Source organism: Tripterygium wilfordii, chromosome 19 (assembly GCF_013401445.1).
Source record: "Tripterygium wilfordii isolate XIE 37 chromosome 19, ASM1340144v1, whole genome shotgun sequence".
NCBI classification, from domain to species: domain Eukaryota; kingdom Viridiplantae; phylum Streptophyta; class Magnoliopsida; order Celastrales; family Celastraceae; genus Tripterygium; species Tripterygium wilfordii.
The window spans coordinates 1,193,780-1,210,889 of record NC_052250.1 but is presented as its reverse complement, the minus strand read 5'-3'; the positions used below and the strand labels follow the sequence as shown (position 1 = coordinate 1,210,889).

Genomic DNA, 17,110 nt, shown 5'->3' with positions numbered 1-17,110 from the left:
AGTTTTGTGGGCCTAATACTATGTCCTCGCACTCTTAATTCATCAATCAGCACATTCTTTGAACTTAAAAATCAATGCGGATAACCAAAATGAACAAAATCGTGCCAACCTTAAGTCTACTTTCTAAACACCAACAAGAGGTGGTTCGGTTGAGTGGCTCGGTTGGCAATCGATTGAGTTAGATATATGTGTGTCCAAGTTTCGAATTCAATAAGAAACAAATTTATTTAAAAAAAAAAAACAGAATCCACTTACTAAACAGTATTATACTTTTTTTTTTCTTTTCTTATGAGTTATGATGGCCGTCCCGCATTTTCCCACTCGTCCATCACTCTCTCTGCAGTCTGCAACATCTCTCTCTCTCTCTCCCTACAAACATGCCTTTGATTTCGTCTCTCGTTTCTCTCTGACACCCACTTATTAACGTACGCACACCCGGCGCAGGATATGGAGGATCATTCCTTTGTATCCAAAGCCAAGACTGCCTTCCATTCTGCAGCTGCTAAAGCGGAGCGAGTCTTCACGGACCTCAAATTCGATTTCGGTGACTCTCCATTTTTAATATCTGATTTCCTATTCTTAGCCATCCACTTCAGCGGTTCACTTGGATTCTGTTTTTGATATTTGAATTTTGTGATATTTTGACTGATTGTTGGTATTGATCGTCCAATTTTCGATTGGAGAAGAGGAATCAAAGAAACAATTTGAAGAGGAATCTCCGAAGAACGATGGCGAGTCGAAGGTACCTGTCTGAGTTTTTTTGTTTGTTTGTTTTGATTTGAAGATGTATTTTATTGGTGACTTGATTTTGTTTGAATTTGATCTTGTGGTTTTATTTGTGGGTGGGAATGTTGCATCAATATCTGAATTGGGAAAGAATTTAATGAGGCTTAGTGTTTGGTTGCATAAAAACATGAAATTAATGTACATGTGCAATTGTACAATTTGCTTGTATGTTAAAAACTGATTCTTTGTACAGTAGTTGCAAAGAAGTTTTCTCACCTATTGCTTCTAACCATTGCAACAGTGGATTTGGGACTTTGTAAAAATTTTCAATAACCCATTAGTACCTAATTATGATCTGACTTTTGGATTTCATATGGTGTGATTTGCTACATTTTTTTCGTGTGCTATATTTTATAAGTAATTGGTGCCATTAAGCTTAATTACCTGTGGTGTGGATGATTGGTCGACATACATGTGTTGAGGTGCTCATGATTTTTTCCGTGCTAAATCGAAGTTGTTACATTGATATTCTTTCCTTTTAGTTTTGAAGTTGCAATGACATGATGCAGGACAAGCACGAAGAAAAGTATTTAGGTTGGAGGCCTGCGCATATAGGGGCAAAGAAGGATTGGCAGGATAAGTTGAAGAATTTTAGGATAGGGAAAAAAGAAGTTGAAGATACTGAGAAGGTTGAAAATTCAAACATGGCCGTTCTAGTTTATGATGAAAATCTATACTTGCTGAACATGAAAACTGATATTGAAGCAAAGGTGAGATACTTTCTTTATATTTTTTTCTTGCATGTCTATCTGGTAGGATAATACTCTTATGAGTTGTACTCTTTGATCGTTTTGCTCTTCCCCTACCCCATCTCTTCCGTGCGAACCTTGTGCAGAGTAGTTGTTTATTAGCTTACGAGGCATCGTGATTCTGTGTAAATTTATAATTTTTTAGTTTTTTTTGATTGTTACTAGGTTTTTTTTCATTATAGGGTTCACAAGTAATTGCTGTGCTAGAACAATTAAAGGCTACCAAGATGGATACCATTCCTCCAGTGTCTGTCATAAAGCAATTGGCTATAGCTGTTGAGTAAGTTTTTGTTGTTCAGCATTATTATTATTCTTTCATGTGGTGTTATATGATTTATGAAAGTGTGAAATGTATGTTTGTTATGTTGTAGGCTTGTAGCTTATATGTGGTATTCTAAGTACTGCTACATTTTTGGATCTCTTTTTCAGTGCTGGAAAGAGGTTTAAGTCAATGAAAGATCTTTTGGAATCAACTGTGAATTCATCACCTGTTAGAGAGAGAGCAGGCTTGAGCCTTGCTGCCGTGAAGTCTCTTCTGACTCGTGACAAGGAGGATAAGCTTACACAAGAGTTTGATTGCGATGAGAAAGTCCTATCTCTGATTCATTTGCTGTTTGATACAGGTAGACTCGTAACTAGGTGAACTTACGATTTTTCATCCTTTAATATTTGGCACTATCTTGTGATAATTTTTCACTTCCGTTGTAATATCTGCAAGATATGCGCAGAGGGAAACTTTCTCAAACGGAAGATTGACTCTGGTTCTGACAATTTTAACCCTACCTCATCTTTCCCAAGGGATATTCATGGTGCACCTCCTGAGAGCTTTGTTGTTAGGATAGCTGAAGTTATAGGGAGCTTTAAAACCCTGCATAAAATGGCTCTTTTTTGGTGTAAAATTGTTGCTGAAGTAAGTTGGACAGCTTTGAACTTGATTCTGAAATTTTTACCATGAAAAAGAAAAAGAAACTTCAGTTCAGCTGATAAAATATGTTTTGAATTCCTAACATTTGCAGCTAAGGAGGCTTTGGTCTGAAGGGCATCATATACCGGGAATCCCTTTAGATGGAATCCCAGATCTAAATTCCTGTCTTCTATATCAGCAAGTGCAAGTTTTCAATTGCTGTGTTTCCAGGGATAGGCGACGTGCCCTTGCCACTGAATCTTTAGACTGTGTGGTGAACGTAGCGAGTTCAAGTTCTGAAGAATCTGCTGCTAGCCCTCTCTTGTATGCTAGGATTAGCGCTGGAGAACTTGTTCTCCGACTTGGAGCTGATCGTCCTGCTGGTAATTTAGCAATGCTGGAGACCGGTGAACCTATATACTGCCCCATTACACAGGTTTGATTGAAGAGATGTACAAAATAATACCACTGTCTTCAAAGTTACTTAAATTGCTCAGACCTATGTGAATCTGTATGTGTAGGAGGGGCATTTACTTACTGAAGACCTTATTAGAGAAAACGAGGAATTTGTGCTTCGAACTGGGAGGTTAGTCCATTGAGTTAATATCACATGCTCAGATATTGATTTCTGTTTACATATCTTTAACAGCTGGACAGAAATTAGGCTTTAACTTTGAAGGCAGTGCTTGACTCTGTTATGTGATTAATGTTTTCCAATTTTTTAGGAATCGTTTGTCTGCTAGGAATCATCATATAACTATTGTGTTCATGCAAATATATAAATGCTACTGTTTGATAGATATGTGAATTTGTCTCTATGTCATTGGTGGTATTCGACTATTTGTTATGTTCAAATATAAATATTTATATATTCGTTGGTCTTATTCATGAACTTACCCAGTTGATATTTTTTAATATATAGTTTTGTAACATCTTGGGCTAATATGATGTCTAGAAAATTTTAAATCTTATTAGTATTTTTGTGAGAATTTGAATCTTGAATGAGCTTTGAAACATTACTTATATCTTTCAAGCTCAATCTATTCTAGGTCAAACCATTTTGTTTTCCTTTAACTTTTGGTAAACAAGTTTTGAGCTTTAAACCTGTTTCTGGGAACACTTAAAGTGGGTGATAGAAAAAGCTAGGCATCAATGCTGCCTTAGAGAGGGAAAAAACATTTTTATGCACTTGAATGATTTTTGTAGTTCCTGATGTAGATGTGCAAAGTTAGCTTAATTAAGGCATAATAGGTGCACTGTGGATTTTTCTAATGAATGGTTCTTGTAACTTCTTATTTAAAAATGCTAAGCTGTATCAATTATGAAATCATTTTATTGACTTTTTTTCTTACCCAATGGTCAGTGTTGGAGCTGGGTGTTCTCAACTTCTCTCTGACATGCAGGCCTTCAAGGTGAAGCTCCAGAATGAAGACTGTCTTTCCTTTATCATGGATCTTCAAGATGCTTTTGTTATGTCAGAACAGTTTCAGACTTTGTTTAATTGAATTCTGATTGTGAATTTCTGTGTTAGGCTGCAAATCCTGGCTGTATCTTAGAAGATTTTGTCAGATGGCATTCTCCCCCTGACTGGACAGAAAGTGAGGCAAGTAACGAGAGCGATGACTTCTTTGATGGAGGTGATGCATCATCTACAAGAGGTCAACTAAGTAGACGAATGCAGAAAGAAGGTTCTCATTTTTTCGGATTGCCCTATGTTTTTATCAGTTTTGCTTATTACAATCTGCTTCTTCTTCTTCACTTTGGGCAGTCATTGGTTATAAAATTGCTGGGTTATGTCAACCAATTGCATGGTTCTGGAAATGTGTGGTTTTCGATTTTTGTTGCATGTGTCTTTCAAGATTTTGTCATATCTATCATAAATGTGCCCTGCATTGCCTATCCCTTCTCTAACAAGCCACTATAGAGTTGATGGAATAAATGATTTGTCTATTTATGCTAGGTAACTTGTGGCTTGAACTATGGGAAACGGCAAAACCAGTTCCAGCTTTTAAACAGGCTCCCCTTTTTGATGAGGATTTGGCAGTGTAAGTTGGAAGAACTACCATCGATGGGATTATTTTGGAGTTTTAATTGATTGCTGTAGGTCTCTCACAAGAGTATGGTGTAATGGTGATGTAGGGAAGGTGTTTTGAATGACTTAGAGGACATCCCCCCTGCTGAGCTTTTTGAACAACTGTTTATTTCATTGGTAAGTCTTTGTCATCTCTTTTTATTTGTTTTATGTTGCCAATCAACAATATGATAAGTTTTCATGATCATACGTTTAACCACTGGTTCCAAACAGTGGAACGATTGCATCTTCTGTAAGCATTTGACTAGGTAGTTAAAATGCTATTTTATTTATCAATTATCATAATGACTAGTACTTGGTGTAGCACAGCACAAATAACTAAATTCCCCTTTTAGATTCCTAGTTGCCAGGCTGATCCTACAGTGGTCACTCCACTAAATTACATTTCCTCTCATAGAACCCCACTGCTTTGACAGACCTAGCTCTTGAAAGGGGCCAATTGTTGCCCTTGTCTAAGTCTTCTTTATGGATTTCCACCTTTTAACTCCATAATTTTTCTTAAGAAAGTTCTTCTGTGATCACACTGTTTGGAATGTCTATGTGATAAAGAGTATTGATAACGGAAAAAGGGGAGTAGTGATGACTGCTGGTGGCTGGTTGTTTTGTACTCTTATTATAAATTCTCTACTAATCATACATCAATATTTTTTGCTAAACGTAAACTCGTTCCCATGTTTACATTTTCAGCTCGGTTTGGGATTCGTAATGGCTGAGGCTAACCTCCCTAGCAACAATGAGTTATCCAAGCTGTTTTATGACTGCAAAGACTTTGTCATCGCCATTTGCCAGGGTGGTAGCTGGAGTGAGAGAGTGGATGATCTTTCCCAGGTAGGCCTGTTATTATTAGATCACAGCTGATCAAGGAATGATTTGCATGAAGCCTTCATGCAACCTTGAAATTAATTAAATTAATACTTCATATTGAATTCCTGGTGTAGGTTTATGAATTAATACTTCATATTGAATTCCTGGTGTAGGTTTATGAGACAGTGGAGAAAATGTTACTTAATCCCGACGAGCTCCTAAAGACCATGAAGCAGTCAGAGGAAACCACATTCAACATCGGTGAACCAAAACGTATGTTTAAGAAACTCAACCTGAATTTCGGGTCCATGGATCGAAACTCGAGAAAAGTAATGGATGAGAAGCATTCGGTAGAGAGCCCTGTTCGCCAACCATTCTCTAATTTCTTTGATGGCAAATCATCTTTATTTTCAAAGAAGCCTCCTAAGCCAGAAAGTTTTTCCCCAGATGACAAAACTCCCTGTTCTGATGATAGTGAATGGACAATTGTTTGATGCTATACTTATACACTTCTCTTTGAATATATTTTGTTAAGCAGCATAATTTATTATGCAGTTAATTGTAAATTATTCGGAACGATTTTATCCAATAGAAATGAGTAAATTAAATTATTCTCATGTTTGGAACTTGCAAGTCCAAAATTTTTGTTTTTGGAATTATGAATTAATTCCAAAAACCCATCTTGACTGAGAGTTTCTCCATTTTCTTTTGTTTTTTTATTTGTCCTTTTTTTTTTTTTCTTTTCCTGTTTGATTTCTTTGGAGAACTTTGGGTTTGTTTATGGAGGGAGGTAAGGCATGTATACACTAGTCTTCTCTTTTCGATATTTGTAGATATATATATACATAGAAATTTTTAAGTGCGGACGTCCGTAACTTAATAACTTACGCACTTCATTTTAAAGTGTTTTCAAAAGTAAAATGACAAGTAAGGCCCATCGTGTGGACGTCAACAACATCTTAATTTCACCATTGATTTCAAAACATGTGAAATCCAAAATAGTAACCACACTTCTCATTTCACTTTTGAAAACACTTTTTAAGTGGATCCCAATTTCAAAAGTGATTTCACTTAGATTTTATAAAAAATGCTTGTACCCCAATTTCTTCTCTTTATTTGGGGATGAACCTTGAAAGCCCATAAATGAATTTAATCTTTTGTGGTCCTCTTGGCTCATTTGTTTTTACAGCACTTAAACATTACAGGCCCATTAATTTGGGGAGTCAGTGACTAATTAAGGTCCATTTATATGAATGGAAAATGACATATTAATACCATTTTAAAAACTGTTGAATATCTAGGTCCATTCCAAAAAACTTTATCCCTCATAAGTCCATTTTTATTTTTTTATAATATTTAAATCATTTAAATTTTATCTTATTCCTTTTTTACCCTTTTTCAAGGAGGATTAGATCTAATATGGTTCTCTCTTGTTATATGCTAATCTCACTACATCTTCTCTCTCTACTGGATCTCTCTCTTATCATAATAATTTTCTCTCTCCTACTGCATCTCTCTCTCATCACAATAACTTTCTCTCTCCTGTTGAATCTCTCTCTCTACTACATCTCTCTTTACTACGTCTCTCTCTCTCTCTCATCTTTTTTTATGGCTATCGTTTTGATCCAAATATGACTAGGCATTATGCGTCTCTATGAGGGAAGTCTAATGGTGATGGTGGTATTGCAATTTATCGTCGAAATAGACCGGATCTGAATTTTTTCCAAATTATAACACTAGCCGACCAATGTTACTGTTTTGAAATAGTAATATTGGTAAAACTGAACGACCAATGTTACTATTTTAAAACGGACATACTCGGTGTCTGTTTTGGGGCATATCTGACTGGGCATTGTGCGTCTCAATGAGGGGATTCTAATGGTAGTGGCGGTATGGTGAACCGGCTCTAAAATCGATCGGATTTGAAGTTTTTTTCAAATAGTAACACTGGCCGACCATGTTATTGTTTTGAAATAGAAACATTGGTAACACTGACGGATCAATGTTACTGTTTTAAAACGGCCATATGATGGTGGGCATTGTGTGCTTCAATGAGAGAAGTCCAACTATGATGGTGGTATGATGAACCGTCACCGAAATAGATTAAATCTGAAGTTTTTTCCAAATAATAACACAGACCGACCAATGTTAATGTTTTGAAACAGTAACATTGGCCTAGATGGATTTGAGGAAGAGAGATGAGAGACCCTATGTTAGTGAGAGGAAGAGACCCTATACTAGTGAGAGAGAAAAAAAATCAGTGTTGCTTCGTCAACAACCTTTCCCCCACAACCATCACCACCACCACCCCGACATCCACCCCCACCATCATCAGTACCTCCATTGTTCCTTCCCATGCCAACTCCAGCTTGACTCAAGTATTCACTTCTTTAGTCTCAAAATTTCTACACAAAGATGAACATGCAATTTGCGAATCCACTGAAGCACGTGGTTGGGAAATCAAAATTAAGTGAGTTGTTAGAAAGCCACCATGTGAACCGCCAACCACAACCAACTTAGAAGGTCTAACAAGTCCCGAGTCGATGACATAATCTATAGCAGTGATGACACAGAGATGGTGAATTGGTGGATAAGATAAGGGTAAAAAAGTAATTAGCATACTAGTGGTACCTTAGAGGGATAAAGTTTTTTGAACTGCACTTAAGCATCTAAAAGTTTCATAAGAGGTACCGGCTTGAAATTTTCCCCTATATGAAACCATTGGGTACATGGCCCATGTATGTCCTATCTTGCAACACAAGGTTTCGTGTATCTAATTAAGCCATACAATCCATTACTTGCAGTCAAAGTAGCATTAATGCATACATATACTATTGTTTGGTGCACCATTTTAATGGCGAATATATTCTACCGAGACAATATATTGTATTAGCGCATCAAACGGGCATTTTTCTGGCTCAAACTCTCAGACAATTTTGGGACAATAATATTGCCCTTTCAAAATGATGCATTTTTGGATAATTTTCTAATATTTTTACCACAATGTTCCATTTATGTCCAATAATTTAATTATTTTTTCGATTTTACCCTTGTGTAAATGAGGGCTTGCCGCAAGGTTTTTATTAATTTAATAAATTATTTATTAAATATGATAGTTGTTCAGATGGTATTAATCTATTAAATCTGATAATTATTTATTAAAAATATATAATTTTATTATTTATCTTATTTAATTAATTTAATAATGTTATTATTAGTACTAGATATTTGTTTACAATTTTTTTTGCTATTTATTTAAATCTGTTACAACTTAAATGTATAATACACTTGCACGTAATTTAATTTGTCACAATAATTTTAACACTATATATGCTATTAGCAAAAGTACAATCAAACAATACTAACATTTCAGAAACTATATCTACTATAATTTATTATCTCCATATATATATTGAAATATATGTTATTGTCAAAATTATCTATCAAACACACCCTCTATATATGTGTGTGTATTATGTATATAGGAGTAGTAATGTGGACCAACCACCCACCTTGTGCATCTAGTCATATAAGTCATAGCTCGTACCCCGACATAAATGCATGCTATTGGTACATCTTGGTTAGGCAAAATGCCCTAAATAATTGGGGCAACTTTCACTGGGTCTCACATGAATGTATTAGGGACATATTTAATGTCTTTGCTGTCGTGGTCGGTTTTGAATTTAAGTTCATTAGGTTTTGCATATTAAGGGGCTTTGCCATTACCGTTTTGTTGGAGTTGAAGGAAAAAAATATTGAAATCCGTAAAACTGTTTAATTTTTATGAAATTGTGGTGTAACTCTGGAACATATACACAAGGGTGACCGTTCAACCCTCTCATCGAGCGTGAAAAACGTATTATATATATAAACATAAATCTGTAAGACTGTTAAATTATTTATGAAATTGTGGTGTAACTCTGGAACACTACACAAGGATGATCGTTCAACCGTCTCATCGTCGCGTGAAACATCGATTATATATATATGAATTCTCTTATAAGGTCCTAAAATGAGGTATTGACTTATAGAGTTCAAAATATTTTAAAAAATATATTTGTATTTTAACCGGTTTTACGAACGAATCTAACGATATATTTTTTGTTCGGAACAAAAAACAAATTCAATATGAAAAGTGTATGATATTTCTGGATTGTTGGATATAAAACAGACATTTTATATACATTACAGATTGCAATATATATATATATATATATATATATATATATATATATAATATTTCCTAATTTTTGAAAAATATTTTGGACCTAGAAGTGAATCCTATAAGTTAGGATCTCATTTTAAAACCTCATTTTAGGATCTTATAGAAGAATTCCTCAAATATATAAATAAATAAATAAATATATATATATATATATATATATATATATATATATATATATATATATATATATATATATATATATATATATATATAAACTTATTTATGCAGGGAGGGAGGTGCATGCATACCGGCCCTGCATGTGTATATTACAATTACATATCCACATGGAGTAAACGAAAAACCCTAAATATTAAAGCTACCCATCAATCATGCATTTTATCCATCAATCCAAATCCATGCAAAAGACTTGGAACCAAAAAGTCCATGCAAATCTCTGCAGTCAGATTGCGCTTTCATGTGAAATTGAAAAACGAAAGAAAGTAGAAGCAGAAGTATAATTGATCATGAACTGTGGATGACAGTAGGATTTCTTTGTCAAAAGAGACAGTTGAGTGCATTAACTCTCAACACGTTGTTAGATGAGAAGTTGCAGAAGCATTTAAAGCACTAAACACATCAAACAGTATGTATATGTATATATAAACTCTCTCGAGCTCCCACTTCACATCAACAAATCAAACAAAGTCATCTTTGATATATAGTTAAAGCAAATTAAGATGACTAGTTCTAAGCTTTTAGTTGTTTTGGTTCTTAGTGTCGTTGTTTTCACTACTACTAGTGCTAGGAAGGGCTCTTTTGAGGATCAGAAGAACTTGTTTCACCACGGTGGCGGAGGACTAGGTGGTGGGTTTGGTGGTGGAGGAGGGTTAGGTGGTGGAGGAGGAGCTGGTGGGGGGCTTGGAGGAGGAGCTGGTGGGGGACTTGGGGGAGGTGCTGGAGGTGGTGCTGGTGGGGGGCTTGGAGGAGGAGCTGGTGGGGGACTTGGGGGAGGTGTTGGAGGTGGAGCTGGTGGGGGGCTTGGAGGGGGAGCTGGTGGGGGACTTGGGGGAGGTGCTGGAGGTGGAGCTGGTGGGGGGCTTGGGGGAGGTGCTGGAGGTGGAGCTGGTGGGGGACTTGGGGGAGGTGCTGGAGGAGGAGCTGGTGGGGGGCTTGGGGGAGGTGCTGGAGGAGGAGCTGGTGGGGGGCTTGGGGGAGGTGCTGGAGGAGGAGCTGGTGGGGGGCTTGGGGGAGGTGCTGGAGGTGGAGCTGGTGGGGGGCTTGGAGGAGGTGCTGGAGGAGGAGGAGGAGGGCTCGGTGGCGGTGGAGGATTAGGTGGTGGAGCTGGTGGTGGTGCTGGAGGTGGATTTGGAGCTGGCGGTGGAGCAGGTGCTGGTGGAGGGTTTGGTGGTGGAGCCGGTGCTGGCGGTGGGCTTGGAGGTGGATGGCACTAAATCCATTGATATTAAGCACATTTTTATTTATGAGAGACAAAACATCCTATTATCACGACAAAAAAAATTTGTACTTTATTGTCTTTTAAGGTATTGTGAGTGACATTGATGGCTCCAATTTTATGTCAATGGACTCTACATAAGAAATAAAGTATTTATCAAATTATGGTCCCTAATTTTTGTTGATTTTCTCTTCAATGTCAATGTTATTTACTTTATATTTTCATAATTATTGGCTTCAATTCCCAAATTTTTTTTTTCCATTATGTTTTTGTTTATTTGTTTATCTAAATGCATGATATGTACTCACTAAACTTAAAAAGAACGTTTCATCACTATATTCTATATGAATTAGTGGAATAATTAAGGGATCATTACCCATATGTTACTCATTAAAACTTGTATACATTCCATTAAAACCTATTGCATACTAATCCATATACTAAGGGAGAATTACCCATATATTACTCATTAAAACTTTGTATTTCATTAAGTCCTATTTCCATTTTGAACATTACATTCACTAAAAGTAATTTGGACAATAATGTCATTGTATATATATAACATAACCCTAAGCTTTTTTTTCTCATCTCCTACCTCACACTTCACTCATCTCTCTGTAAAGCTCACGTCTCTTTCTTTTCTCTCTACCTCACGCCTCTGTCTCTCTTCTCTCTCTCTCTTCCTCTATGATGTCTGCATCTCTCTTCAACATCACTTTTAGTTTGAATCACGGCTCTCTCTTACTTTCTTTTATTTTTAATTTTTGGTTCATTATTTTCCATATTTGCGCTTCTGGATATATTTATAGAAGGTTTGATTGTGTTATTCTGTTGCAGTTGTTGTGGATGAAAAAAGAAAAAATTGAAGTTATAGATTTTGTCCGATTAGAAGGGGAATGAGTCATTTTTTGACTAAAAAACATGGACCTTCTCACCAAATATGAGAGTTTGGTAGAGAAACGAAAATCCTTTAAAATCAATTTAATATGAGAAAATCGGAGATTAGTTAAGAAAAAAGTATAAAAAAAACAACAGTGAAATCTCTTTCTTTTTTTTTTTTGGAACTAGAGAAACTTGTAGTGACAAAAAATATTGTAATCTTAAAGATAGTAAAATTCATGGAATTAGGCAAAAACAGTGAAATTCATGGAAGTAGGCAAAAACAATGAAATTTCAATATTTTTTCATAACAGAGAAATTTGAATTGTTAGAGAAATCACACAAATAAAGATAGTGAAATTTAATCTAGTTAGACCAACAAACAGTGCACGAAATTTCTCTGTTTTTTCACAGTAAAATTATATTTATTGAAATAATGAAATTTCATTTTTTTTTGAAAAGAAAATTTTGTTGTGTTACAGAAAAATTCAGCAATTTAAAACATTGAAATTTAATGGAAGGCTATACTCTCAAACCACAGTGAAAAAAATATACATATAATATGAATATAGTAATTGAATGCTTACTTTTTAATAACAACAATCATCAATATAAAATACTTAGTTAGAACATATTTCACTGTTTTTAAAGTTTAGTAAAATTTAACTTTTTAAAATTCTGAGAAATGTCACTGTTTTTCAAAATAGAGAAATTTTGTAGTGACTCAAAAAATTGCCAGGGTAACTCAATTCAGCTGGTCATCAAGACTAGTAACTAAGCAACTAGCACAAGCTATTTGGGCCAAAATTCCTTTTTTAGGCTTTCAAATTAGTATGTTACTATTTTTGGATTTTTCTTAATTTTTGACCAATTTTTTGTTCCGAAAAATATCTATAGTGGATTTTATTGAAAAGAGCTTTTCATGCTAATTCTGGATATATGAAAATTTTAATCTGAAATGTATCTTGAGAGATAAAACATTTTGAAATTTGTTTGAAAAAAAAAGTTGATGATGTCAGAATGACATGCAGAGGCAAAACTCTCTATGTGATATATAGGTAAGGGTAAAACTATCTTTTAATTTTTAGTTTAAGTACATTCGTACTTAACAAAATTTTTATGTTTAGCCTAATGAGTTATTGGTAGAATTATTGGTCCATATATACCAATTCTTCCCAAAACTTAAGCTAATTGCAGAGCGGTGAATTTTAAACTTTTACATTTTTTTTTCACAGGTTTTTAGTTAGTTGAAAATCATCCTAACCATTTTACCAAACGGACCTATACACTCATTTATGTAGGGAGAGAAAAACCCTAAACATTAATGATACAACCATCAACCATGCATTTTATCCATTAATCCAAATCCATGCAGAGGACTTTGAACCACAAAGTTCATGCAAATCTCTGCAGTCAGATTGTGCTTTCATTGTTGTCCCACATCAGTAATATGTGAGACTAACGCCTTATTTATAAGGACAAACCTATTCCCTAATCACTAACAAGATATTTTTCTAGGCTTGAGTGAGTTGGGCCTAACCCACTTGCTTGGATCTAAAGAGAAAAAAAGTCATGCGAATATGATGTATTCACGTGAATCGGACAATTCAAAACGGACAATATTGTTGCTGTGGATGAGGATGTGAATTTACAACATTCACGTGAAATTGAAAGGAAAAAAAAGCAAAAAGAATTAAAGAAGCACAACTAGTCAACTAGTATAATTGATCATGACTTGCGGATGGAGAGTAGGTTTTCTTTCTCAAAAGAGACAGTTGAGTGCATTAACTCTCTCAAGTCTCAACACGTTGTTAGATGAGAGGTTGGAGAAGAATTTAAAGCACTAACACTGTAACACATTACACTGTATGTATGTATATATATAACTCTCTCGATCTCCCACTTCACATTAACAAATCGAACAAAGTCATCTTTGATATATAGTTAAAGCAAAGATGACTAGTTCCAAGCTTTTACTTGTTTTGGTTCTTAGTGTTGTTGTTTTCACTACTACTAGTGCTAGAAAGGGCTCTTTTGAGGATCAGAAGAACTTGTTTCACCGCCGTGGAGGCGGCGGACTAGGTGGTGGAGGTGGTGGTGGAGGAGGGGTAGGTGGTGGTGCTGGCGGTGGAGCTGGGTTTGGAGGAGGTGCTGGAGGTGGAGCTGGTGGGGGGCTTGGAGGAGGAGCTGGAGGAGGAGGAGGGTTTGGTGGTGGTGGTGGAGGAGGATTAGGTGGTGGAGCTGGTGGTGGTGCTGGAGGTGGATTTGGAGCTGGTGGTGGTGCTGGTGGTGGGATTGGTGGGGGAGCTGGAGGAGGTGGTGGATTTGGAGGTGGCGGTGGAGCTGGTGGGGGACTTGGTGGTGGAGCAGGTGCTGGTGGAGGGTTTGGTGGTGGAGCCGGTGCTGGCGGTGGGCTTGGTGGTGGATGGCACTAAATCCATTCATATTAAGCAAATTTTTATTTATGAGAAACAAAAAAAAAAAAAAAACCTATTTATCATTACCAAAAAAACTTTGTACTTTATTGTGTTTTAAGGTATTGTGAGTGAAATTGGTTGCTCCAATTGTATGTCAATGAGCTCTACATAAGAAATAAAGTCTTTATATATCAAATTATGGTCTCTAATTTTTGTTGATTTTCTCCCCAATGTTATAATTTCCTTTATATTTTCATACTTATTGTATTTCCAAATTATTTTCTCCATTATGTTTATGTTTATTTATTTTTTTTTTGTCTTAAGGCAGGATATATACTCACAAAATATGAAAAAAGGTTAACCAATTAATATTAAAACGTTTCATCACTATAGCTTTAAGGATTAGTTGAATAATTAAGGGAGAATTACTCACTAAAACTTCGTATTCCATTAAGTCAATTTGCATTTTGAACATTTCAATACGTCAAATTCACTGAAAGTAATTTAGACAATAATGTCATTGTATATAACGTAACCCTAAGCTTTTTTCTCATCTCCTACCTCACGCCTCTCTCTCTCTCATGTCCGCCTCTCTTCAATATCTCTTTTAGTTAGAATCACGTCTCCCTCTTCTTCTCTGTTTTTTTTTTTTTTTTTGAATTCTTTGGTTCCTTTTTTTTATATCTGCACTTCTGGATACATTTATAGAAGGTTTGGTTGTGTTATTGATCTATTTTAGCTGTTGTGGATGAAAAAAGAAAAAGAAAATCAAAATCATTGTTCTTGTGTAATTAAAAGGGGAGTGAGTCATTTTTTTTAGTTAAATCAGGGATCTTCTCACCAAAGCTGAGAGTATGGTAGAGAAACAAATATCCTTTAAAATTAATATATTATGAGAAAAAATCGGGGATCCTGAAAAAAAAAATTGTAGAAAAACCACATTGGAATTTTTTTCATAATAAAACTTGTAGTGACAAAAAAATGTTGCACTTTTAAAAAAGTGAAATTCATGGAATCAGGCAAAAACAATGAAATTTAATATTTCTTCAAGAAACAATGAAATTCAAGGAAGTTAGCGAAAACAATGAAATTTTAATATTTTTTCAAAACAGAGAAATTTGTTGTTAGAAAAATCACATAAATAGAGATATTGAAATTTAATCTAGTTAGAGAAACAAATTGTAAATTTTTTTGTTAATTCTAGATATATAATTTTTTTTAATCCGATGATGATGATGTCAGCATGACATTGTAGAGGAAAACTCTATGTAATAAACATGTACGAGTAAACAGTTTTTTTATTTTTATTTTAAGTAAGTTCGTACCTAATGAAATTTTAATGTTTATAAGCATAAGGAGTTATTGGCAGAATACTTTTAATGAAGTACTTATTGGTCCATAAATACCAAGTATTCTCAAAACTTAAGCTAATTGCTGCGTGGTGAATTTTTAAACTTTTATATTGTTAATGGGCCTGTTAATATTACCCGAACGCGGGTTGTAGAAATTAAAACACGCCCATAATAATATATGAGTACTGCCACATCCACCCAAAGAAAGACCCCCATTTTATCCCAAATTAATCTATGTGGCATATGAAATAATCATTGATTATAAACATACATATAGAGTCACTTAACATCCAACACTCCACATTAATTGGGAGTTAATGAAGGTCACATTTTGGATGGATGAAGCTTAATTCATTTCATTATATATGCACTCATTTATGTAGGGAGAGAAAAACCCTAAATATTAATGATACAACCCTCAACCATGCATTTTATCCATTAATCCAAATCCATGCAGAAGACTTTGAACCAAAAAGTCAATGAAAATCTCTGCAGTCAGATTGTGCTTTCTTGTGAAATTGAAAAAAAAATAGAAGCAGCACAACTAGTATAATTGATCATGACTTGCGGATGGAGAGTAGGCTTCTTTCTCAAAAGAGACAGTTGAGTGCATTAACTCTCTCAAATGTCTCAACACGTTGTTAGATGAGAAGTTGGAGAAGAATTTAAAGCACTAACACATTACGCTGTATGTATGTATGTATGTATATATATAACTCTCTCGATCTCCCACTTCACATTAACAAATCAAACAAAGTCATCTTTGATATATAGTTCAAGCAAAGATGACTGGTTCTAAGCTTTTAGTAGTTTTGGTTCTTAGTGTTGTTGTTTTCACTACTACTAGTGCTAGAAAGGGCTCTTTTGAGGATCAGAAGAACTTGTTTCACCACCGTGGAGGCGGCGGACTAGGTGGTGGAGGTGGTGGTGGGTTTGGTGGTGGAGGAGGGGTAGGTGGTGGTGCTGGTGGTGGAGCTGGGTTTGGAGGAGGTGCTGGAGGTGGAGCTGGTGGGGGACTTGGAGGAGGAGCTGGAGGAGGAGGAGGGTTTGGTGGTGGTGGTGGTGGAGGATTAGGTGGTGGAGCTGGTGGTGGTGCTGGAGGTGGATTTGGAGCTGGTGGTGGTGCTGGCAGTGGGATTGGTGGGGGAGCTGGAGGAGGTGGTGGGTTTGGAGGTGGTGGTGGAGCTGGTGGGGGACTTGGTGGTGGAGCAGGTGCTGGTGGAGGGTTTGGTGGTGGAGCCGGTGCTGGTGGTGGGCTTGGAGGTGGATGGCACTAAATGCATTGATATTAAGCATATTTTTATTATGTTTTAAGCTATTGTGAGTGACCTTGATGGCTCCAATTGTATGTCAATGAGCTCTAATATAAGAAATAAAGTCTTTAAATTCTCATAATTATGCCCTCTAATTTTTGTTGATTTTCTCTCCAATATTATTTGCTTTACATTTTTTATAATTTTTGGGTCTCCAAATTATTTTTTCATTATGTTTTTTTTTTATATTTATTCA

The 17,110-nt window shown here is 35.7% G+C and overlaps 4 protein-coding genes across 6 annotated transcripts; all 4 read left to right on the top strand.

The window, feature by feature from the left end:
- The first annotated feature begins 334 nt into the window (after positions 1-334).
- LOC119985143 (rab3 GTPase-activating protein catalytic subunit-like) lies at positions 335-5,952 on the top strand. Of its 3 annotated transcripts, none has more exons than XM_038829336.1 (14): positions 335-544; positions 687-742; positions 1,296-1,496; positions 1,718-1,815; positions 1,965-2,158; positions 2,264-2,445; positions 2,552-2,875; positions 2,961-3,025; positions 3,803-3,851; positions 3,971-4,127; positions 4,400-4,484; positions 4,579-4,648; positions 5,219-5,359; positions 5,509-5,952. In XM_038829336.1, the coding sequence occupies exons 1-14, from the start codon at positions 448-450 to the stop codon at positions 5,827-5,829; spliced, it is 2,040 nt and encodes a 679-aa protein (XP_038685264.1). In that variant the 5' UTR covers positions 335-447; the 3' UTR covers positions 5,830-5,952. The 3 variants fall into 3 exon arrangements, with proteins under 3 accessions (XP_038685264.1, XP_038685263.1, XP_038685265.1); XM_038829335.1 differs by having other exon boundaries at positions 684-742; XM_038829337.1 differs by lacking the exons at positions 335-544; positions 687-742 and having other exon boundaries at positions 1,380-1,496; positions 1,701-1,815.
- Positions 5,953-10,182: 4,230 nt separating this feature from the next.
- LOC119986201 (glycine-rich cell wall structural protein-like) lies at positions 10,183-11,127 on the top strand. Its single transcript, XM_038830763.1, has 2 exons — positions 10,183-10,364; positions 10,527-11,127. Exons 1-2 carry the CDS (start codon positions 10,238-10,240, stop codon positions 10,949-10,951), a joined length of 552 nt encoding a protein of 183 aa, XP_038686691.1. The 5' UTR covers positions 10,183-10,237; the 3' UTR covers positions 10,952-11,127.
- A 2,606-nt stretch (positions 11,128-13,733) lies between these two features.
- Positions 13,734-14,458, top strand: LOC119986203 (glycine-rich cell wall structural protein-like). The gene has a single exon (XM_038830766.1). It carries the CDS (start codon positions 13,788-13,790, stop codon positions 14,265-14,267), a length of 480 nt encoding a protein of 159 aa, XP_038686694.1. The 5' UTR covers positions 13,734-13,787; the 3' UTR covers positions 14,268-14,458.
- Positions 14,459-16,221: 1,763 nt separating this feature from the next.
- On the top strand, positions 16,222-16,996 carry LOC119986202 (glycine-rich protein 5-like). The gene has a single exon (XM_038830765.1). It carries the CDS (start codon positions 16,387-16,389, stop codon positions 16,876-16,878), a length of 492 nt encoding a protein of 163 aa, XP_038686693.1. The 5' UTR covers positions 16,222-16,386; the 3' UTR covers positions 16,879-16,996.
- Positions 16,997-17,110: the final 114 nt, after the last annotated feature.